General features: G+C 37.8%; 2 protein-coding genes across 2 annotated transcripts in view; one reads left to right on the top strand and one right to left on the bottom strand.

Annotated features, from left to right (window-relative positions):
* The window catches only part of ARL15 (ARF like GTPase 15), a 225106-nt gene that overhangs the window by 185529 nt on the left and 15259 nt on the right, over window positions 1–24318 (bottom strand). The window lies entirely within an intron of this gene.
* Window positions 21054–23723, top strand: HSPB3 (heat shock protein family B (small) member 3). Its single transcript, XM_007421335.4, has one exon. The coding sequence runs from the start codon at window positions 21148–21150 to the stop codon at window positions 21592–21594; it is 447 nt and encodes a 148-aa protein (XP_007421397.1). The 5' UTR covers window positions 21054–21147; the 3' UTR covers window positions 21595–23723.

Genomic DNA, 24318 nt, shown 5'->3' with positions numbered 1-24318 from the left:
CTAAAAATCAAATACATATAGCAGACAAGAAAAATACAACAATCCATAGATGTTAATACAACCAGGAAACAGGGCCCTTCACATACCTGGGACCCCAGGCCCAGGCATATAATCTTATGAAAGGCCAACAGGGTCAGGGCCATCCTAATCTCCAGAGGAAGATGTTCCAGAGGGCAGGCACTACGGCAGAAGAGCCACGCCTCCTAGTCCCCGCCAGCCAACCTTCCTTGGCTGACAGGACCTGGAACATGTCCATCCTGCCAGACCTGATTGGATGGGTAGAAACAACTAGGAGAAGACAGTCCCCCATTAACCCAGTCCTAAGCCATGAAAGGCTTTAAAGGTGACAACTAGCACCTTGAATTGCACCTGGAAACACACTGGCAACCAATGTAGCTCACAAAGTTGAGCTGATGTTCTCTTGTAGTCTCTCATCCAAGTACTAACCAATCTGAACACTGCTTTAGTTACAACTCAGGTAAGATTAGCAGGCACCATATGCCGAAACCAAACACAGTATGCTTAGCACAATTTGTAATCCCAGCCAATGTTTTTATATATATTCACTGAGACATCCACAACGCCATGTGGGTTATCACTATTCCTATTTTACAAATGGGGTTTAGACCTAAGAAAAGTGATATTAAAGTTTTAGAGAAATGTGAATATAAACCAAAGCTTTTCTCTGAACCAAGGGACCAATATCGATCATTTCAGAATAAGGCATGAGGAATATTTTTAGTGAGGAGGAGAATAATCAGATAAAGATCCCAGAAGAGAAGTTACTCCTTCTGGGCTAAGCTAAACAGTTGGGTTTTCTAGAAACAGTAACATCATGAGACAGAGACTAAAACTTGCAAGTTTCATAGTTCTGTAGTGTTCCATTTACCTGAAAATCAAATTACTTAATTAGACAGCATTGGGAAGTGTTTCTACACCAACAGTATCTCCTATATATATTTCAATCCCTGTACAAAAAAATGAAGTAATAATCAGAAGAAAAGAATGTCGTTTGTCAGGTTACTCAACTTCATATGGATTAGCAATATTTAAATGAGAAAAAAATGCATCAGGAAATAGTGCTTTAATTTGGAATCCCTATTGCAAGATCACCAGCAGTTTATTCCTTAATGCCTTACTTTTCAAAGACCAGCTCACATGATCTGGCATTGTTTTTAACTTGACAAAGAATTCACTTATTTTTTATCTTAAATTGGATACTGAGAGTATTTGATCCCTTGCTTACAATATAGCCTGAAGTACAAACTTCAAAGATTTTTCCAGAACATGAATTACACTCTAGAACACTACTGAATTATAACACGCTCATCATACCAACAGCCATGTGTCCTTTCAATACTTATTTTTGATGTTGCATGAATTATATCGGAATCCATATCCACTTCCAAACTTTGTATGCCTGACCTGAGACACATATATGTCTATTTCAAAAGACCTAAATAGATTTAGCTGTGCCAAAATGCAGTATCATTAATTTTGTTCACAGTTCATAACAGAAATTTATTTACTGATTTCCTACATTTCTGTTTACATTTTTGTTTCAGAGATTTACAAATAGTCTCTGAATATATTTAGTAACTTATTACATTTCTGTATTCCCTTCCTACCGAAGTGTTCAAAAGAGCATCCATTGTTTTCCTCACATACACACATACAACTCCATTTTATCTTGCCGTAATCCAGTGAAGGTTGTTTAGGCCAAAAGATAAGGACAGTTTAGTCCAGATTACTGAAGGGCTCAAGAGAAATTTGAATTTCAGACTTTCTGAAATTACTCCAAGAAATTCACAGCTAAAACTGTAGTAATAGCACAGTGATTTCTTTTTCTACCTTCTGTTTAAGTGACATCTCTCAATCAACTAAGTAAAAATGAAGTCTACAGATCTTACATAATTTACCTTAGTTTTTATGCTGTTCATTTAAGAGGATGTAACGACACTATAGATGAAGTGAGTTTATTAAGTCAGCTTACATTCAACTTTGACCTGGAACAAAAAGGAGCTTAACATATTATAAGGAACCTACCATTACTCTCCATAACATGGGTAGATTCAGCCACTGGTAAATACCAACTTCCTCATGTACCCATTTTTAAATAAAACAACTTAATCATATAATGCTAAACAACGTTCAATTAGCCTGCTTGATTACACATCTGTTCCATGTAATTTGCACAGTAGCATTTGTAGAAACAGTTTCTTTTAAGAGAATCTTAAAACTACAAAACGTGCTATATTTAGAGTATTTTTTATGTAATTTAGGTCTTTGTCACATGCTGAAGTCCAGGAATGTCCTCACAGTTGTGGTGCAGACAGCCAGGCTGGGAATGAATTTTGAGACATAATTTACCATTTCTATCATTCTCTGAACTTCTTTCTGGCCTATCAGCTTGTCTTTACTTTGGTCTGGTTTACTGCCACCTTTCATAAATAATTCTCCAGTATACTGTATTTCTTGAACTTAAGCCAATGTTTATTTAAATTTAATATTTGAGGACCTGGCTTTTTCTAGTATCAGTTTTAATCAGTGATCATATTCTTCTTCTGTGGTGCCCAATATAGGTACATCATCTATGTATACAGATAGTCCTCACTTAATGACCATTTGTTTAATGATGGGAAAGTGCTTTACGACCCCTGTGGTCACGTGATCATGATTTGCAACCTTTTTACAACAGTTGTTAAGTGAATCACTGTGGTCATTAAGCAAATCACATGGTCATTAAGCAAATTCCAGCAAAAAACGTCCATTCAGGAAGTTGGATTCGCTTAACGACCATGTGATTCGCTTAATGACTGCAGTGATTTGCTTAACGACTGTTATGAAGGACATAAAATCCACTCTGATTCACTTAATGACCAAATCACTTAGCGACTTAAATCTTGGTCCCTATTGTGGCTGGATAGCGAGGACTACCTATATCATGGTTCCTGAACAGCCTTCTATCAGTGTTGCAGTAAAACACTTGAGAAGCAGAACACAACCCAAAAAGCATACATTTAAAGCTGTAGCAACTATACAGCATATTAACTTACATAGGCACATGCTTTCTTTGTCCAGTGGTATGTACCAAAACCCAGCTAATGTGCCCAACTTGGAAAATACCTTTGCACTTCCTAGTTCTGCTAAGAGTTCCACTTATGTTGAAATATAATAATGTTCTCTTTGAATACACCTGTTTAATTCTTTGCAGTCCAGGCAGATCTCCGTCTTTCTTCTATACCCATGCAGTGAACCCATTCAGATGGTTCTTTAGTAGAGCAAACATTTCCTCTTGTTTCCATTCTGTCCAGTTTTGCCTTCAATTTTGTTCTAAATGCTACTGCTAAATTACTGATAGCACGTGCTGCTACTGGTTGTGCATCTTTACTAAAAATAAAAAGATGAATTACTAGATGACACTAAATACCATGAAAGACATTACAGTATACTATTGGCTAAACCATGAATGATTTTTTTTTTCCAGTGATAGGTCTATATTGACAGAATCAACATGACTATTTGTCATGTTTCAGATGGTTCTAAACCCAGGGTGGTTCTTTACAGATTAGATATTACTAATGTTTTTATGTCATCTAGAGTACCTTTCCGATTCAAAGTGAGTTCATTGTCATCCAGTGGGATTACAGGTAGTCCTCAGGATACAATCCCTTGTTCAGTGACTGTTCAAAGTTACGACAGCATTGAACAAGGGGGACTTATGACCAGTCCTCAGAGTTCTGACTATCACAGTGTCCCCACGGTCACATGATCGCAATCTGGGTGCTCAGTGCCCAGATCGCAAGTACTGATGTCATCACGAGCTGCAGTCACATGATTGTGATTTCTAACATTCCCTGCCGGCTTCCTACAAAAAAAGTCAGTGGGGAAGCCAGCAGGAAGTCATTCTCTCTCCCACTGCTTTTTCACCTACCTGCACTCCAGAGTGCTTGCTCACAGTACCCCCCCCACCCCCTGCAGCACCCACACACACACCCCACGCTCCAGAGTGCCTACCCCTGGCACCCCCTGTGGCACGAGGGCACCTATCAGCCTACTTGCCTGGTAGTTCTGCCTCTTCCTGCTTAACAACCTGTGCAGTCCTGGGGTTATGACAGCAACTAGGACTGCCGAGATTGCCATCACTAAGCAATGTGGTCATGTGACATCACACTTTACGACCACATTGTAACACTTAGCGACAGAAATTCCGGTGTATTGGGACCTCAGTACATTACTTTAGACACATAGTTACTGGATGCAGTTCTGATTTAGGCTTCAATCTGTTGTAGTCACTTTCAGTTATTAGACAGATTTGCACACCAGCATCAACCTTATAAGCAGTGAGGATTCCATCAGTGGGTATTGTTTCAATCCAGTCTTCTTTCTCATGGTGCACCCTGTCCATACCTGTTAAACACATGAGTAAATCTTCTTCTTCTTCCTACTCCTTTGGCACTTTGCAGCACACTCCTGGCTCATACTTAATCTGTGGTCTACCAGGACACCCGCTGCTTTTCCTTCTAAGTCCAGAACCTTACATTTCTCACCTCTGAACACTATTTTGTTGGATAAGACCCAATGTTCAACTATATCAAGACCCTTTGGAACTTTCAGCCTGCCTTGAAAATGTTAGCAATCCAGAGAAGTATTGAGTTGCAGATTTGACAGCAACTCTTCTATCCCCTTATCTAAGTTATGCACGAAAACATTAAAGAGTGCAGGGTGTAAGACTGAACCCTGTGGTGTCCTACTACATACCTTCTTCCATAAAGACATAGATCCCTTAAAGCAGGGTTCTTCAACCTCAGCAGCTTTAAGATGGGTGGACTTCAACTCCCAGAATTCCCCAGCCAGCATGGCTGACTGGGGAATTCTGGGAGGTGAAGTCCACCCATCTTAAAGTTGCTGAGGTTGAGCAACCTTGCCTTAAAGAACCGTGTGTTGAATACCAACGCCAATCATCCAACTGCCAATCCACTTGCAACATTCCAAGGAGCCTCTTACCAAGGAGGCTATGGTCAACTTTATATCAAATGCATTACTGAACTCTAGGTAGACTACATCCACAGCATTCTCTTTGTCTAGTAATCTAATCACTTTGTCAAAAAAAGTGATTTTTTGGCACAGACTATTCCTAACAAACCCATGCTTTGTTCTATTAGTAATCCTGTTCCTTTTAAGTGCTTGCAAACCCACTATTGATTGGTCTATGGGTCCACTTTTTTCCCTTTTTAAAGATTGGAATGTTAGCTCTTCTCCAATCTTCTGACACTCCCTTGTACTCCAGGAGATTATAGGATTCAAGGTGCTGGTTGTTATCTATAAAGTCCCACCTGGCATAGGACTGGTTATATAATGGATTGTCTATCTCCCACAGTATCTGCCCAGCTGATTTAATCTGACAGGGCTGGCATGCTCTGGGTTCCTTTGAAGATCATTAAACCATGACCATTCAGAATAATATTGATCAGTCTTTCCATTACATGGATAAAGAGCCATTTAATATGCTGAGAATGAACACATGCTTTCAATCTAAGATTGTATATTGGGGTAGCACTATCCTGCCACCAAACAGGAATCAAACAAGGAGAGCCAGTTTGAGGTAATGATTAAGGTGCTGGCCTAGAAACTGGAAGACTGTGAGTTCTAGGCCTCCCTTTGACATGAAAGCCACCTGGGTGACTTTGAGCCAGTAATTCTCTCTCAGCCCAACCCACCTCACAGGGTTGTTGTTGTGGGGAAAATAGTAGGCAGGAGGATTAAGTATGTTCACTGCCTTAAGTTATATATATATAAAATTCCCCTCTCACCCCTATGGGTGGTATGTGTCTTCCTCAATCTTGGGTCCTCTACCAGAGGCCTGGGAGTTTGAGGGTTCTGTGTAGTATCTGAGCTGTTCCTAACACTGCACTCTTCTGGACAGAGAGCTCTGATGTTGTTCCTGGGATCTGTTGGAGCCTCTCTCCCAGCTTAGGATTCACAGCCCCAAGTGCTCCTACCACCACTAGGATCCCTTTGGCCTTTACTTTCCACATTCTCTCTATTTCCTCCTTCAGGCCCTGGTACTTCTCCAGATTCTCTATTTCCTCCTTCAGGCAGTACCAGGGCTTTATATATATATATAAAGGCAGGATAAAAATATAATTATCTTTTTTGCTATACCTCTGACTCAGTAAATCCATAATTCTACATAAAATGATAAATACCAAATTGTTAGTATATAATTCAAAATCACATTCACATCTTTGAAACATATTACTGTTCCTAAAATGCTTGCCAATCTCTGGAGCCATGGACTCAAACCAAAGAGTAATCTTTTTTTCCAGGCATGATCCTTAACAAGATTTATTGAAGTGGAAGGGATAAGTTATTGGAACTTCAGGAACTTCTAGAACTAATTTAATTTGAAGACATTATGGCAAAGCCTTTCATAATATCTTTTTTAACAGCTTTTCTGTGAACAAGTAGATTTCTTCATAGATAATGGACAAGTCAGCAGTTGTTTATTTACACACTTGTCCCCTGGATCCTTATCAGCTGTACAGTTATATTAATAAAAACCAAACAGGACAATAGTATACCAGCATATCTTATGGATTGTTGTGGTGGATGATCTTCACTGGGATCTGGATGAGGGGAGTGCACCTCTACTGGTCTACAGGCTTCTACTAAATCCCTCCTAGACAGAGCTGCTTTTAACAATAAACTTCCGTACAAGAGCACCATGTGAACACTGGTCCCACTGGTAACTCTAAATGGAGTTGCACCCCTCCAACAGCGATGGTGTGTGACTTGGGAGTCCTCCTGGATCTGTCGCTCCTGCTTCAATAACAAGCAGATGCTGTGGCCAAGGGGGCTTTTTCCCAGCTGAAACTGGTGTACCAGTTTTACTACAGTACCTGGACAAGGATGCCATGACAACAGTAATTCACACTTCAATTGTCATTCAGCTGGACTGATGTAATATGCTCTATGTGAGGCTGCCTTTGAAAATCTAGTAGTTCAGCTGGTTCAAAATGCAGCAGCAATGTGACTTCTGGGGAAGAAATGACGAACTGTGAAGAGAGCTCCACTTAAAACAGAGCCAACAACTGCAGTGGAATGAAGAACCAGCGGGAATCTTTGTAATCCCTCTCTGGACAAGGAGAGGACTTGAGATTGCCCACAAGTGCTTCATACAGTTGCTCCTCACAAGGAGACTGCAAAATACTGGTCTCCAGCAGGTTTAGAGCTCTGGGAAATGAGGGAGTCATCTTCGCTCATACCACGGTGGGCACCTTTATGGACACAGGGTTTACATACTTCCTTTTCTAACCATGTTTGGAAATTGCTTGTTAATGGCTTTTCAGCTATTAGGAGCCTCTGGAGCAACAAGTTTTACAGCACTGGGTGAGTTTCCTTCAATCCTTAGCTAAAGAAGTTTTAAATACAAGTCTAAGGACCTAAAAAAAAATAGTTTGGAATAAACAGCAAAAGGGTGATTATAACTTTGATTTTGGAAAATTACAAATGGACTAAGGGTCCAGATGGATTTGAAATAAGATTTTGAAATTAATTATGAAAATCCTTCCCATGGGAAAATGTTTTTGTTTTGAATTCTTTAAAAAAAACAAGATAGGATGGGACTTTGAAGGTTGGATACTAGAGGGAACCAGAAGGATTATGATTAAAGGATAAGAACACTTAAATTTGACTTACTAATACAGAGTGGAGCAAAACACTTCAACATTGGATGATATTTTTGAACAATGGACCCAGAAGTTAGTTAAGAGTGTCTGCCATTATAGATAGACTATGTTTAAAAGATGTTATGGAAGAACAAGTTTTACCGGACAAGACTGAGACTGATCTGAAAGTGGATTTAAAAATGACAGGCTACAAAAATGATATGGAAAAAGATGCTACATTGGATATGCAAATGAAACCAGCTGATGTCTTAATAATTAAAAAAGATATACAAATAATAAACCAAAAGAGTGACCTGGATAACTTTCCTATATTGAATTTACAAAAGAGACTTGTTAAAGCTTTGAAGAATTTTGTGAGAAGGGACAAAAAAAATAAAAATAAATCAAGTTCTAGGACATTATTTGAGGGATTAAAGATCAAGATTGTTAAAAGTAAAAGATAGGAATATAAAGTTGGTTTATTTGATCAAGGTTAAAATAGATATGATGTTGTCTCTGATAACCCTTAATGGACTTTTGCTGACCAGGACTGAAATGACCAGGCTTTAAGGATTTGTTAATAGATAAGAGATGGGATATGGGAAGAAGAGATCATTTGTTGTATTTTAAGAGAAAGTGATAAGTTACTAAAATTGTTTATACTTGTAATGAAGGGGGAAGTCAATTTTTTATATACTTTTCTTTTTCTTTACTATATACTTACTTTTTCTTTCTTTTCTATTTTTATTTTTTTTCTGCACTTCTATTTTTTCTTTTTATTCTTTTATTCTTTTACTTTGTATTAGTTTTATCCTTTTAGTTGTCATGTTTAATAAAATTATTATAAAAAAAGAACTAGCAGGAAGTTGTGGTTTTTTGTGGTTTTTAAAATCTATTTTAAACTTTTTGTAACCAATCATATTGTACACCTGTAGATGTAGTTTCTTGTTGCTTGCGTATAAATACACCCTGTTCTCTTGTATCAATGTCTTGCCTATGGAATGTTGCTGAACATGTTCATGCGTGCTTGACCTGGCTTTGCCAACCCATAAAAAAGGATTTGGAAATTTAAAAAAATAAAATGCAGCAACAAGGTTATTGGCATGACAACCGCACCAGTCTAGAATAACAACTTTTTAAAAATGACTGTATTGGTTACCGGTAGGCTTCCAGGTCCAATCCAAAATGGTGCTCATTATGTTTAAAGCCCATACAGTGCAATAATGGGTTAAATCAAGAAGAACCTGTCCCTCTGGTCTGGTCATCTACAGAGGACCTTCTGAGAGTCCATCCTTTTGCAAGATCCACGGGGCATGGACAAGATGGCAGGCCTTTTCAGTAGTAGCCCATAATTAATAATATTCTCTTCCCCCCAGGGGCACATGCAGCCCCTATCCTCCTTGCATTTTCAAGGCAAGAAGCCTTTACCCTGGACTGAAGACACCATGACAGTTGTTATGATTTTTATGATTTAGTGCTGTATCATATTGATTTAATTACATTGCTTTTTTAGATTTTGAGTTTTAGAGTCCTTTGGGATTAATTAAATAAATAGACTGAACTACAAACTACCAATCATAATTTAGCCTAAAATGATGCTTGAGCACAACCACTGTTCTTACTCAGTCTTGGTTGTTGATTTATCTGCTTCGAAATGGTTCTTGGCCTGGGATTCTGATGAAGATTGGCCCAACCCTTGTCTTCCCAACTGAGTCTGCTGAAATAGCTGATGAACAGGGAAGTAGGATTCTGTAATGAGCCAATTAACTTCAGTGGCTAAATCTCTCTTCATCATGTGAGATCATCACAGAATTTGTCTTAGGAGATAGGTCATACATCTCTTAAAATATGCATCATCTCAGTCCTCACTACAAGCAAGGAATGTTCCACTATATTACTGAGAGGCCAAACAGGAGTTCCATTTCCTCCCGCTGTTGCAGAGCGGCATACAAGACAACTTATCTTTCTGTGTCATTGCCTACTTACACCTGTGAACTGGCCTGAAGAACAGAGAACTTGCATCCTTGAGTTGGAGAAAGAAAGGCTGGGCAGCACCAATTTTTGGAGAAGTAAGGCTGGTTATCTTGCTTGGGGCACTTACATTCAACTTCATCCAACTCTTGACTATATTGATAGTAAGGCGTTTTTTAAAAACTTGGGAAATATGAGAACAAACCCCTTTTCTTCTTTTCTGATGCTTTTTTTAAAAAATATATTTATATATTTTCTTTTGTCTAATTTGCATTTTTATAACCATTTTGTCAGTTCAATCAGAAAGGATGGTATGAAACAAAAATGAATGATCTAGCTACGATGTGGGTGAATGACTTGGCAGAAATGAGATGCATAAAAATTTCAGTCTACATATGTGGTATGGAGGGACAGAGAAATATTTCTGCGAAGTCTTCAGTAAGTTAACAGATTTATTTCCATATCTTCATCCTAGTACATTCATGCAGAAATACATTCCAGGAAGTTCATTTCAAGCAATAGGATCCAGGAGTAAATTAAATGATCTTGAATTCAAACTTCCTGGAATGGCAATGAATCTGTGTTGAATCCTGAGATTCCATCTGTACAAGCTTTTCTAGTTTGATTTAGTAGTGGACTATAGTTTTGATCTATTCACCCAGTGCAAAAATTGGAAACATGTGTGCATCATCACCACCTTAAATTTTACTCTGCTTTTCCTTCATATCCCCAAATGAACCAGATGATCTAATTCTAAAGATAGAACAACTGTCTTTCTTTTAAAAGTAATATATCCACACATTGTTACCAAATGCTGACAGTGGAATTCCTTAATAGTTTACACAGCAGAAAAAGAGATGTTATCCCAAAATCTCTGTACAGTCAGCTATACAGTGACAGATAAAACTGACTATACAAAAGCAAAAGAAAACAATGGTAGAGACTGAAAAGAAAAAGTTATACTGGGAATGGATGATACACATAAAAGATAAAGTGAAGACAGAGAGATTGACAATAGTTTCTTCCAGAATATGGAATGGAGAAAACTGGAAATCATGCCTTCATGTATCACTTCATAGCGCAGTTTCATATTATTTTAATGGATTTTAACCAGCTGTCAAAATACATTATTTTTCAAAAATAGCTTATAACAATCAATAAGTAATTGACACTAATCAAGTGAACGAAACCTGGATCTAGATCTTTCTTCAGAAGAGACCTTAAATAAGACTAAATTCAATAACTAAAAGCCATTTAAAAAACAGCCAGAACAAAATGATCCTCATTTTTAAAAAAATCTGTCAAAGAGAGTAATTAGAACACCCAAAATAAACTTTTGCGCTAGGGAATTAAGCCATTCCTGACAGTTTTGCAATCCTCCATTTCTAATGTAACTTTTTTTAAAAAAAAAAATTATTGCATAGTTTGACTCCTTGAAAACTTATGAAATATATATATATATATAAATATATTAAAAATATATTAAGACGGCATTTACAACAACAGTTGTATATTCCTCTGATGGTGTAGATGATATTACTGGGTACTTTTCCCAGTTTCATCTGCCCAACCCACCAGATTGGGGAGGTAGGGTATGCTACATGTTCCCATTAAGGAGGTCCATCTAGTGGGACTGAGAAGAAGGGCCTTCTCCGTGGTGGCTCCCTCCCTGTGGAACATCATCCCCGCAGAGATAAGACTGGCCCCCACCTTGATACTCTTCCATAAGGCCTTGAAGACATGGTTTTGCCAGCAGGCCTGGGGATCCCAGGTCAATACGGAGCCCATCCAATGGCTAGTGTAAATATGCTGTTGTCGCCAGCAAGGTGGGGGAGGGGGGTGTAGTGGGTTTTTGTATTTGGGGTGTTTATTTCTGTAAGCCACCCAGAGTCACAGTGAGTGAGTTGGGCGGCCATATAAATAAATAAATAAATAAATACTGTAAATACCCTGTCATATACTGGTTATGTGTGCAGTAATCTCTCCCCACTGGCAAACTGAAAACATCCTTGGGCCACTAAAGCTCTTTTTCACTAATTTTCACTGAAATCTTTTCACAGGAAAATAGGCCTCACCTCTACATAATCCATAAAAACAGAGTTAGCGTATTCAAACAGAACTTGCTTGATGTATTCTATTATTTCTTTTCATGCCACAAGATGTCAGTAGAGTACATTTTCTTTAGAATGAAATGAAATTCCTGAGGGATGCATTAAGCCCATATACCAAAAGAACTATATACATTCAATGGTTAAGGTGTAATGCATGGCTTTCAAGCAACACAAAGCGTTCCTCATATTGGATGTTCAAGATAACATGTGGGATCCGTGATATGCTTGTACAAATGGCTTTAAGCCTACTTGATGCTTTTTTTTTTCAGATGATGAGGAGGAGGAAGATTGCATACAGGTACAGATGTTTTAAAGTTTAATATCATATCATCTTCTTCATGTTATTTCTCCTCTCTATTTAGTGATTTTCCTTAGATAGGTTTTCAGTGATCCCATAAGTTCCTTAGGGCTTGTATTGTTGAATTTCAAAGCTGGGTGTCTGCCATACCTAAGGAGAAAGATGCATGACTTTTGTCAGCTGCACCAGGCTTCCACAGCGTGTGAAGGGCCAAACTAAAAGCGGAAGGAGAAGGCCCACTGGGGAGGCAGCTTCAGGAGTTTTAAAGACTGAAATTGATGCCTTGTTCATATATCTCCCTCCCCCAACCTACTGAAATGCAAAAAAAGGGGATGCAATTTTGACTCCACTTACTCTGCTTTAGAATAAAGGAACCTAGGAGCTCTGGTGATACAGGTAGACCTTGCTTACCGACTGTAATTGGGATCAGGAATTCTGTCACTAAGTAACATGGTCGTAAGGGATGATGTCACATGACCGCACCAACTTACAATGGCAGTTCCGGCAGCCCCAGTTGTTGTCGTTAGGCAAATCCCATGCAGTTGCAGCAGCCCATGGTTACATGATTGCCATTTGCGACCTCCTGCTGGCTTCCCCATTGATTTTGCTTGTTGAAAGCTGGCAGTGAAGTTCGCAAATGGCGATCACATGACCACAGGATGCTGCGATGTCATAATTGCAAACTGGTTGCCAAGTGCCCAAATCTCAATCATGTAACTGTGGGGCATTGCAACAGCCGCAACTACAAGGACTTGTCATAAGTCCCCCTCGTTCAGCACCATCATAACTTCAAATGGTCATTGAAAGAGTGGACACTAAGCAAGGACTACTTGTACACTATTTATTTATAAGGCACAGAAACTGATTTAACAGGAATACTTTACCTACTCAGTCTTTGAGAGACACACGCAGAGAAATCATAATTCTCTAATGCTGGCTGGGGAATTCTGGGAGCTGAAGTCCCACGTTTTAAAGTGGCCAAGGTTGAGAAACCCTGCTCTAATGTATGCCTTCCAAACAATATTTTAGAAGAATGATGAATAATAATAAAACTAAATTTTAAGCCAGATGTTCTGTGCTCAAGGTTTTTATACTAATGCAACAAAGCTGATTTTGTGTTAAAAGAAAATGAACAAAATGTGTTGCTTTTAAGAAACTCATCACTAAGTATTATTGGCACATTAGGTGTGTAATACCAGCATCATACAATATGAAGATTATGTATTCAAATTAGATGTTTTGCCATAGATTAATTTAATCTCAGAGGTGCGAACATCGTCATCTGGGCTTGAAAGCTAAACAGGATCAGGTTTGGGTAGTATCTGGATGGGGGACCACCTACATGTGCAAGGGCTGTAGGCTAGATTGAAAAGTCAAAAGACATTCCAGGAGAAGGCAAGCCTCTTCTGTACTTCTCCCCAAACTACACAGAGATATCTCTGAAGTCACCAAGAGATAAAGTTGACTTAAAGGAGACTTTATGTTTTTAAATTAAGATACAACAGTTTTCATATTTGAAAACTCTTGCTTTCTGCTCACATATTTAATCAATATGGATTTGTATGACTTATATATCATGTTTATATGGAGAGCACACAACCCAATTCAGAGACCCCAATTCCCAGTTTCAAAAAACCCCACTTGGTATGAGTCAATCCAGTGATACTCCAGATTAATGTCAGGCTCTGCTGCAAGCTTCAGAACAATAAAGTTTCATTATTTTATAGTCTAATGTGGGGAAAAGAACAAATGGCTACTTATACTACTATGGGATTTAAAAAGTGATAAACTAAAACCTGAGGTTGGGAACATTCATGCTAGATTTCAAACAAATATGTTGGGATGGTACGCAAAGAAACAGAGTATGTGTAGGAAACATATGGTCCCTTGCTGAATACAGTGAAGCACTACTATTAATAATGAAATAATAGTAATGGAAAAGAAAAAAGGTGGAAAAATATATTCAAAAGGAAACACAGGGGAAGGCAGGCTAATTGTTGAGGAAAGGCAGGGTCAAGAAATTTGACAATAGGAATAAATAAATCACTAGATTTGGACAACTAACCAATGCAATTCAAATAAACACAGCGACACAACTGTAAGGATAAGACTGGTGACAAGAAGCTGAGCCATAATTAGGAAATGATAAAACTAAAGATATCCCTCCACCCTGAATATCTTTCAGTTCAATAAGACACCAAGAGTGGGATGACCAGCAGTGGAGTCACTCTGATTTGACGCAAACCAAAAATATTCTAGATAAGTTCACACATAGTGGTAAGATACGATTTGTTGAATAAGCCATACTGGCCTATAACAATATGTCATAAATCATTCTTTAAAACCACAATAGCTAGGTTAGCACATCATACCAAACAAACCACATATCTTTGTGCAATTCCTTTGTACCCAACCTTTTGCCTTAGAAAGACAATATGCACCAAATTCTGCTGAACTGATATTTCTCCTTTATCTTTAAGGTGCCACTCTATTTTAGCTCTTGGATCTCACTTATAACAACAGACAAGCAACATTTTGGCCCAACGAATCCAAAAGTTCTGGCACAAAATAGCGCCAGTCATATAATAAAGAAATAGATTAGTATTTTGGACCAAACCTTTATCTAACAGCAGTTACAAGTTAGTAAGCAGCTGACAAAACCAATATGGATTCTCAGTTCCATCCATCTTCAACCAATTCCATGATATCTACAGAATAAGGAAATACTGTACAGGTAGGCCCCATTTAGCAACTGCCTTGTATACTGTCCATTAGAAGTTACAATGGTGATGAAAAAGGAACTTTACGACCATTCCTCGCATTTATGACCTTTGCAGTTCTGTAAAATGAAGGAAAGCTGAAGTAAGATCATAAGCAGAGTTGCAGTTTTACAGCGATTGCTTAACAACTAAGTTACCAATCCCAATTGTGGTCACTAAACGAGGACTACCTGTACAGCCTCTCAGCTTTGGCATTTCTCTAGCAAAAAAACCCTGCTATGATGTTTGGTATTAAGCACTTTCATGGCTAGCCTCCTGTGAAAATACAAACTGCTAGTCTTGAAAAGAATGAAGGGGCCAAAATGGAAAGTGCAAAGATGGGTAAAAGAAAACATGTGCATAATTGACTAAGGAACATATCAGAGTTTACTAGTACCCCTAAACTGAAATGACAGAAGAGACGCTTAGAGGAAGAGGAGGCAAAATTAACAGATGAGACAAGAGTATGATGAACAGGCAAATGATAGGGTGAGCTGTTCAAAGGCAGCAAAGAAAAAGGAAATTGAATATTTTTAGGGTTCCAGGCTTGAATCATCTGCCTCTGAGCCCTAAGCAATGCTGCTGTGGTGAGGAACAGAGACCTGAAGTACAGAGGAGCATCAGATTGCAGGGTCGGACGCCCTAGGAGATATAGCCTCCTTGGGATTCAGAACCATGCACACCTACTCCACTGGAGAGGCCGTATGCTGGAAGCATTATACTGAACAATATTGGAGGTTGGAGAGAGTTGCTGGAAACAGGTTTGCACTGCCCATCTTTGAACCTCCACACTGAAACTTGAATCCATAATCCAGCAGGCCCCCCACCCTCCTTGCCTTCCAGAAGGCCCTGAAGAGCTGGCTGTTTCCACAAGCATTGGGGTAGGATGAGGCTGGAGCCCAGCAAGATGGTACATAGATGTATTGGAGAGTGCTGCCCAGGGTTGCCATGAGTTTTTAATTTAGCTTTTATTTTTTATTATATTTTTATTTTATGATTTGGGGGTTTCTGTTGTTGTTGTTGTGCTCCACTCACTATCTTCAGCTGCTACCGTATTTATTGCCTTTGGACCACCAGATTGGATTGGATAACTGACTATAGCATCTCAGTAGGACTGTTTTGCTGCCTTTTGATCTTGGCTACCTTACTCTCCTCTATAGCTCAATTCCTTCACCTCAACGGAACTGAATACTGTAGTGTTACAGCTGGATGACGTGTAAAGCATGCTCACTGACTGCCACGTGAATTAAGCCAGTTTTCTGTTGAATGATTCTTGCCCCAGACATAACCGATTGAACTTTCCCGAATGAATTGCTGTCATTATGAAAGTCTCCGTTCCTCTGCATCACACTTCTGGCAGCCAATGACCAGACCAAAAAGATCTTATAACATAACTCATAATGTTACATCCACTGGGGAGGATATTTCCAGCCACATTTCTATGGTGATGGAAACATGTGCTCCAGCCTTTCATTAGCAAAGTAGAGAAAGTATTTTAAAGTAGTTAGCTTATTAAAGATTAACTGCTGGATGTTCTGCAACCAAAAGCACTCTTCAGTACAGCTTGCCTGTATGAAAGCATCTGTAAAAAGCTAGAGCAACTGCGTTATATATTACATGTGAATGTATACCTATGGCATATTCTACACTGATATATCTAAAAATAAAGTTCAGATTAGCCTGAAACCCTGTGTAACCAGGAGCATGGTGCTCTGTATAAGCTAACTCCTTATATTAAGGTACTTTGTTGACTTTATCTGTTTTTACTCATTTCCTTGAGGATTTGCATATATGAGAATGATACTTGAGAGAATTGTTAACTACTCTGCCATCCATCATCTTGGATCTTACCACCATCTCCTTAAGCAGAATGTCTCTAGGTAACGCATTCTTCTTCAGTCTCAACTCCTCCTCTGTATTTGCAATACGGTATTCTTTGACAGACTTGATGCGAGAATGACTGAAATGATGCATGCAATGCACTTAAATATTCTAAAATATTACAAAAATATAAGTAGAAACTATTATTATTATACAGGGTTGTGCAAAGCATTCCAAACGGGTCATTTGCAAAGCCTGTTAGCCTCAGCAAAGCTTCTCTCCTCCGAGGGTTAAAATAGCTTCATCCTCTAGAATGCTTTCTCAGCTGCTTCACAGTTGTCTGCGCATACATGTGCATGCACAAACAACTCTTCTGCCAGGACCATCAGTGAAATGAAGGGGCTGCGTGTGCACATACAGAAGAGACAGCTGGGGACAGCCTTCTAAAGTGGTGGGCGCCTTCCAAATCTGCAGTTCTTTATACTGGAAGAAGGGGTGCTAGCAATGATTTACAAAGCCTGCCTTTCAAATGCTTGTGCAGACCTTTTTATGTCACTTAGCCTGTATCTGGTATCATCTTGTACTGTCAGTCTTTTACACAGATAATTACACTGAAATATACAATGATTTATTTATTGTAGAGAAAGCAAAAGCAAATGATACATCTGGAAATTATGCTTCAGGATTTAGTGCCTCACTTCTTGTTATATGCATGCTAAAAATTTCTGCTGTGCCAACTGCTCTCAAGGGTTTCTGAAAAATGGGCTCAGTGACATCATTAGAGTCATCAGTCCCATTTTCTTTTTTTTATTAAATGTTATTAAAAGCTTTAAAGAGAATATACAGACCAACACCAACTAATACAAAATAGGGAGAATAAAGGGGGGGGGGAGGAAGAAAAAAGCAAAAGTGCAGTGAGAAGAATAAAAAGTAATAGAAAGAAGCAGCTTCTGATTTTCTCTGCAGCAAATATAAGTATAATGACAACATTATCTCTTACTCTATGGTTACAAAAAAAGCTCACTTTTTTCTATTATCCATTTTTCCCTAATCATCAAAACCGCAAGTCATAAGTGCATTTTTTTCTGTTTCATGCAAAGAGTCTATAAGGGGGTTCCAGTCAGCCACAAATGTAGCTATTGTCTTTTCTCTCATTAAGAATGTTAATTTAGCCATCTCTGCAAGTTCTATCACCTTCATCAACCATTCCTCCATTGTGGGTGGTATCGAACCTTTCCTCTCTGGAGCATATAATAGTCTCACTGCAGTTGTCATATATAAAAACAAAGTTCCATGACTTTTTTCTAGTTGCCTGTCCATTAGCCCCAAAAGAAAAGTCTTTGGTTTCAGTTGTACTTTAACCTTTAAAATCTTCTGAATTAATGCATGTATTTGTATCCTTTTTTTTTTTTCCTGGCTTTTTTACATGTCTACCAAACATGATAAAATTCATGTTGTTCACATTTCCAACAAAGATTCAGAATACCGTTATACATTCTTGACAATTTCTCTGGTGACAAATACCAATGATACATCATTTTATAAAAAATCTCTATCATCGTTCCCATTTTCAAGCTAAAATAAAAAAGTCATCAACCATAAAACTCGAAAAAGAGAAATCTTATGGGGTATACCCAATACCAGTAACATAGATAGTAAAAGCTAACTATTTGTACAGCTTTTATGACTGCTTAGGAGACTCTTATTTCTTCTCAATTTCATGGGTTAAATTTCAGTTCCATCCTATAGTCACAAAAGGTTTTTCAGTTCAATTGCAACCATTAGTGTGTGCTAACCTTTGCACAAAGAAGGTCTGTCATATCTCCAGTGAAAGGAAGGAATAAATGTGACTTACTTATAAGCAATAGAATATTCAGAACCATGTTACCAAAACCAAGTATTTTCATTGTGGGTGCAGAAATTTTCAATTTACTTACTAGGAAGTATGCCTGACTGAACACAACAAGGTTTTTGAATGCAGAATTCAAACAAAAGAATTGTTAACATCAGAAACATATGAATTGAATTAAAACAATTAAAGCTTATTATTCCTTAAATAAATCATTACCATCTTAAAAATCCCCTTTATCTAGCAAAAGGTACAAGTGCTAGACATTCTACATTAGAGAATATTATATAAACAGAGCTGGGTCACAGATATGGAATTTGGAGCCCAACTCAGCAGTCATGTTATAAAGAATGAGGCTGACAAGGCAGTTCTCTTCCAAGCTAGAGACAACTGTTCTGTTATGTCAACAGAAATCAGCTGCTTTTCAAGACTCTCAAGAAAACAGCAAGAATCTGTTGATTCAGAAAAAAGGAAGGAAAAAGCCTAGACTGTAAAGCCTTGAGCGTAAGCCTATATATAGGCTTTGATTTCTGGGTACTGCAGTGAGCAGATCTTTTGGGTGTATATGGCTTCATTCTTGTCTGCAATAAAGAAACTAATCTTATCCAGTTGTGTCTGAGAGCCTTCTCCTGAATAAGCCAATTCCTGAATAAAGCATTAAGTTTGGAGAGTTGAGATTAACATCTGAGCCTCCTGTGAAGCCTGATATATGCAATACATTCTAATGTATACATTGTAAATTCAAATAAATATCCCAGACATTCATTGTTAAGGTTGTGGAGACTTCAGATATGATTTAGAACTGCTGCATGCTCACACAAGCACAGCGGCTCTCTGCTATACATTAACCAAGCTTTTTCAAGCTTCCACGATATCTGGGGAAATGATACCACTGTTTTAACAGTGGCATGAATGGGTTTTGTAAAGTGGCATGAATGGGTCCTGTAAAGCCTAAGCACATTTTTTTCAGGCTCTCACATAAGCCTGCAAAAAGTCAAACTACTTAAACGAGTAGCAGAAAACTGCTGCATTTTTACTTGCACAATGTCTGAAGTGCCTCTTCCAAATAATACAAAATACAAGAAGGATACTGAGGAACTGGAAAGAGTACAAAGAAGAGAAAAAAAGACGATGAGTGGCTTGGAGGCTAAATTTTATGAAGAATGGTTAAAAGAACCATTGGGTACGTTTAGCCAAAAGAAGAGAAGGCAAAGGGGAGACATGATAGTAGTCTTCCAATACCTGAGGGGTTGCCACAGGGAAGAGGATGTGGCTTTATTCACAATGTCTAAGGGTAGTACAAGAATCAATGGGTTGAAGCTTTACAGAGAGAGATCCAAACTCAAAATGAGTAATTTCTTGACCATGAAAACTACTAGAAAGTGGAACAGCCTGCCTCCTTGAGTCTTGGGTGCTTCATCACTGGAGGTTTTCAAACAAAGGTTGGATAGTCATTTGTCTGGGATGATCTGGGGATTCCTGTCCTGGGCAGGAAGTTGGACTGGAAGACTTCCAAAGTTCCTTCCAACCGTATGATTTTATGAATAATTTTTTTTAAGTCTGCAGAGTTTTATTCACTATATTATTCTTTACAAGTCACTTCTCCATCTTTGGGAGGCTACAGCAAGTTCAGCTACAGTAAGCAATAATATTATCATGACCGCTCAACAAAATTTTCCTCTTGAATTTACTATATTGCTGCAACATACCAGAATAACGAAGCAGTAAAAGTCTTGCATTACATCTGAGGAGATCCAGCTTCAAGTCAATGCGCAAACATGAAAGCTCCTGGATGATTTTTGGCCAGTCACATAGAAGATTGCTATGTATATTGCATGGAGCTTCTAGAAAAATTTGTAACAGCAACAATAATATATCCACTTATGAGCAGAGTGCTTATAGATGTAGACTTTGTATGGACAAGTATAATGAAATATGGGACTTATTTATTTATTTATTTATGTATATATCAAATTTGTCACTGCCCATCTTGTTAAAAAGTGACTCTTTTTTGTTATTAATTAAAAAGGAATAAAAAATAAATTAAAACAACAATAATATATGAATGCCATCTACTGAAAATAAAGACCTCTACAGCGGTTATACAAAATGCAGTAGGTTAAAAAAAATAACATGATAGTCATATAAATGTATTAGAAATATATACATACTTGAATAATATTTGCATTAGATAAGTATATATAGAATTGTAACTGTTTACTGTTATAATGACAATGACATACTATGTTTTTTCTTTCTTTGTACTTTTTTCACTCTTTTGTAAAGCACTTATGATTTTGTTCTCTGATGATGTACACATCTCCATCATCCTTATCAGTTTTGCTTTTTTTCTTTTTTGTTATTAATTAAAAAGCAATAAAAAATAAACTAAAAAACAATATATGAATGCCATCTACTGAAAATAAAGACCTCTACAGCAGTTCCAACTACAACTTCTATAAATAGCACTCAATTGTCAACATGTCCAAAGAAGTAGTGTATGACAGGGATTTTAGTCACACCCAGGGAAGTGATAAGCTCTGACAGAGCTAAAAATATGAAGCTACCTCAGCTGATCAGCTAGTATGCAAGAGGAGAAACAACTAGAAAGAGGAGATTATCTCAGGACTCTGTTGTGTTCCAGGAGGTTATCAGTATTATTTCATCAATGGAAAGAGTTGTTATACGCCATCGGGTGGAAACTCCAATACGGTATCAGGAGGGTTTTGCTGATCAAGATTTGGAAGCCTGCAAATTAAACCACTCTCTGTTTGCTTTGCCAAGTCCAGCGGGGCCTGAACAGACAAGGAATATACACGCATCCAAGAGTGCAGCTGAAACAGAGCAGAAAAGCACAGATGAAGCAAACCCCAAATTTCAAGTCTTACTAGACGTAGTGCAGTTTCGTCCTGAAGATGTCATCATTCAAATCTTTGAAGGCTGGCTCCTAATCAAAGCTCAGCATGGACCCAGGATGGATGAACAGGGCTTTATAGCAAGAAGCTTCACTAGGCAATATAAATTGCCAGAGGGAGTTGAAATGAAAGATCTGAGTGCTCTCTTCTGTCATGATGGCATTTTGGTCATTGAAACTAAGACATTTGACAGTAAATAAATTCTTGACTTTTTGTTACTGGTGAGACAATATTATTCCTCCTTGTGATGTTGAGCATGCAAATTTGGGTTTAAGACAGCTTTCCCAGACTTTATTCAGTTTGTTGAAGAAACTGTTTGATGAGCTAGTTTGCGTGATGTGAGAGACAATATTTTTCTCCTTACAGCTGCATGTGTACAGCCAGACATTCTTAGCAAAACCATTTGATAAAATAGGGGGGAAAGGCTTGAGAAGAAATGAGAGAGATATAAAAAGAACATATGAAAGGATCTACAAAAGTGGATGGAAACGGGAGGTTGCATTTAAAGTCTCAGGGCTCTATACTGAAGGAAAAAGTTATGAAGGCTTTAATTAATTGGTCTGCTGTATAAGCTTTGCTGTAAAGCAGTTCATACTCCTGAAGAGACATGGCTGCCCATCTAAACAATGCTAAACCATCTGAAATATATGCAAATACTGATTATTTATTGCATGTAACAATTCATCTTCAAAGAGATTGTTTCCAACAAAGATTTTTAGTATGTGTTTCTTTAAATACTTGGGTATTTTGCTTTTGGTAAAGGAACAGCTGTTTAAATCAGACAGCCTTCTTTCAAGTGATAAGTATGATTGCCATTCTAAGTATAGTCAAAGAATTTGGAAAAAAGATCCAAACTAAATACAAGCTTTCATTATGGACATATTTGGACACTTTGAAAGATAGAACAAAGTTGCTGTTATCTGCATTTTAAAATATTTTTAAAAGACCAGGTCCTGATCTAGAAATACCGATCAAAGAGTTCTACCCACACAAGCTATAATCTCTGTTAGATGATCTCTTGGGAGAATGGAAAGGAAAAAAAAAACTGATTAAGAGTCCTAAAATCCAGAGTTCCTCATCTTAGAAATGATAAGTATTGACACAGGGCTGTCTGGAAGTTTATTTTAAATGGGCAATATCAGCAATCTGATTGTTCATTAAAGGCCTCCCACCATTTCTGCCAAGCACTTCCACAGCTTATATTTTGGTGGGATGATGTACCCATAGGAATGTCTTTTGCCATATGAGTATCATTGGCTAGCTCTGGCCAAAAGAAAGTTAAATTTACATTTTGCTTAAGAACCATTTCATATGCCTTCCCCAGTTTACCTACCCACTTACACGTGATGTTCCAGAAGTATGCCTAGGATGACAGATGTGTACTTAGATTCTAGGAACCATGTAAGAGGAGAAAGCACACTGGTGTGTTTGAAAAAAATAAGCCCAAGCCAATATGGAAAATGGATCATCATCATCATCATCATCATCATCATCATCATCATCATCATCATCATCTCCTTTATATTAATATCTTCAAATGCCTTGTTTCCAAATCTGCTTTTAAAAATAACATATGGGTCTTTGGACAGACATAAACATATAATCTGCTAATAAATATTAATTATTATAATTAATAATATTGTTGGAAAATGATGCAGAATTTATGTTTAGAAATAAGACTTGTATTTCTGAATTTTGGCAAGTGCAAAACTACTACATGCTCAGCAATACTTTTGTAATTAAATTATGCATTTATTTACAAAGATGCCCAGCTTCTAAGACGCCGAATGATAGTAAGACAGTTATTGACAAAACAAGAAAAATTATTGTATTATTTATGGTTAATGATTTTATTATGAGTCTAATGTTCTGCTGATATTTTATTTCTGTATTCTATTTGCTGTACATTGTGATTATTTCTATAATTCATTACAGTCTCATAGAATGAATATTATAGGCGTGATTTCAAAATATTTTAAGTGATAATTTGAAAGTATAAATACTACATGTGACAAGTTTGTAATCTGTTAAGATACAGAGATATAAGAGACATGCAAAAAGCTATTAATACTGTTTATGAACAGAAGTGAGATCATATACCATATCATTGCATGATATGCATTTCTTTATCAAATGTATAAAGATGCCCTGCATATTGTATTGTATATTGTATACAATACAGTGACTCTGGCTAGCATACAATATTAAAAACAAATCAACAATAACAATGAGAAAATAAAATAGTAGATATCTGGAAATAGAAAAACTAACACCATCTCAAACATACAGTGTTCCTGCAGGGGTCTACCACCCAACCCTAATTCTAACCCTGCAGGAAGAGCCAGGTCTTAAGAGTCTTAAGACCCCATCTGAATAAGTCCAGGGTAGGGCCAATAGAATTCTGCAGGGATGCTGTTCCAGAGGGCAGGTGCTTCCACAGACAAGACTTGTTTCCTGGGTTCTATCAGATGACAATTCAATTGATGAGAACTTGAGCATGCCATCTCTTTTGGATCAAACAGGATGGGCAAACATTAGGGAGCTGGGTGGTTCCTCAGATAACCAGGCCCTCAGGGTGATAACCAGCACCTTGAATTGCATTCAGAAGCCTCCTGGTAGCGATTGCAGCTCAGAACACAAACGTTACATTAGGATAACATGGTTTGCCCATAACTGTCTGTGCGGCTGCATTCTGGACTAGTTGCAGCTTCCACGTGGTCTTCAAGGACAGCCCCAAGTAGACTGCATTACAGTAGTCTATACATAAGGTGACCAAAGCATAAGTAACTGTCTTGAGGTCCTCCCAGTTCAGAAACCGGTATAATTGGCACAGAATATGAATCTACACAAAGGCCTTCCCCATCACAACTGCCACCTGCCATAATCTGACATAGAAATATACTTTTGAAACTGCATGTTAACTT

Source organism: Python bivittatus, unplaced genomic scaffold (genome assembly GCF_059951505.1).
Source record: "Python bivittatus isolate LINGU-HERP-01145 unplaced genomic scaffold, Pbiv_v1 ctg000570_np1212, whole genome shotgun sequence".
Lineage (NCBI taxonomy): Eukaryota > Metazoa > Chordata > Lepidosauria > Squamata > Pythonidae > Python > Python bivittatus.
Note: the sequence above shows the minus strand (reverse complement) of the source record. Positions and strands in the feature narration are given on the sequence as shown.

Excerpts from the sequence above, each read along its gene's own strand:
- HSPB3 (XM_007421335.4), top strand. The coding sequence starts at position 21,148 with ATGGAAAGAGTTGTTATACGCCATCGGGTGGAAACTCCAATACGGTAT.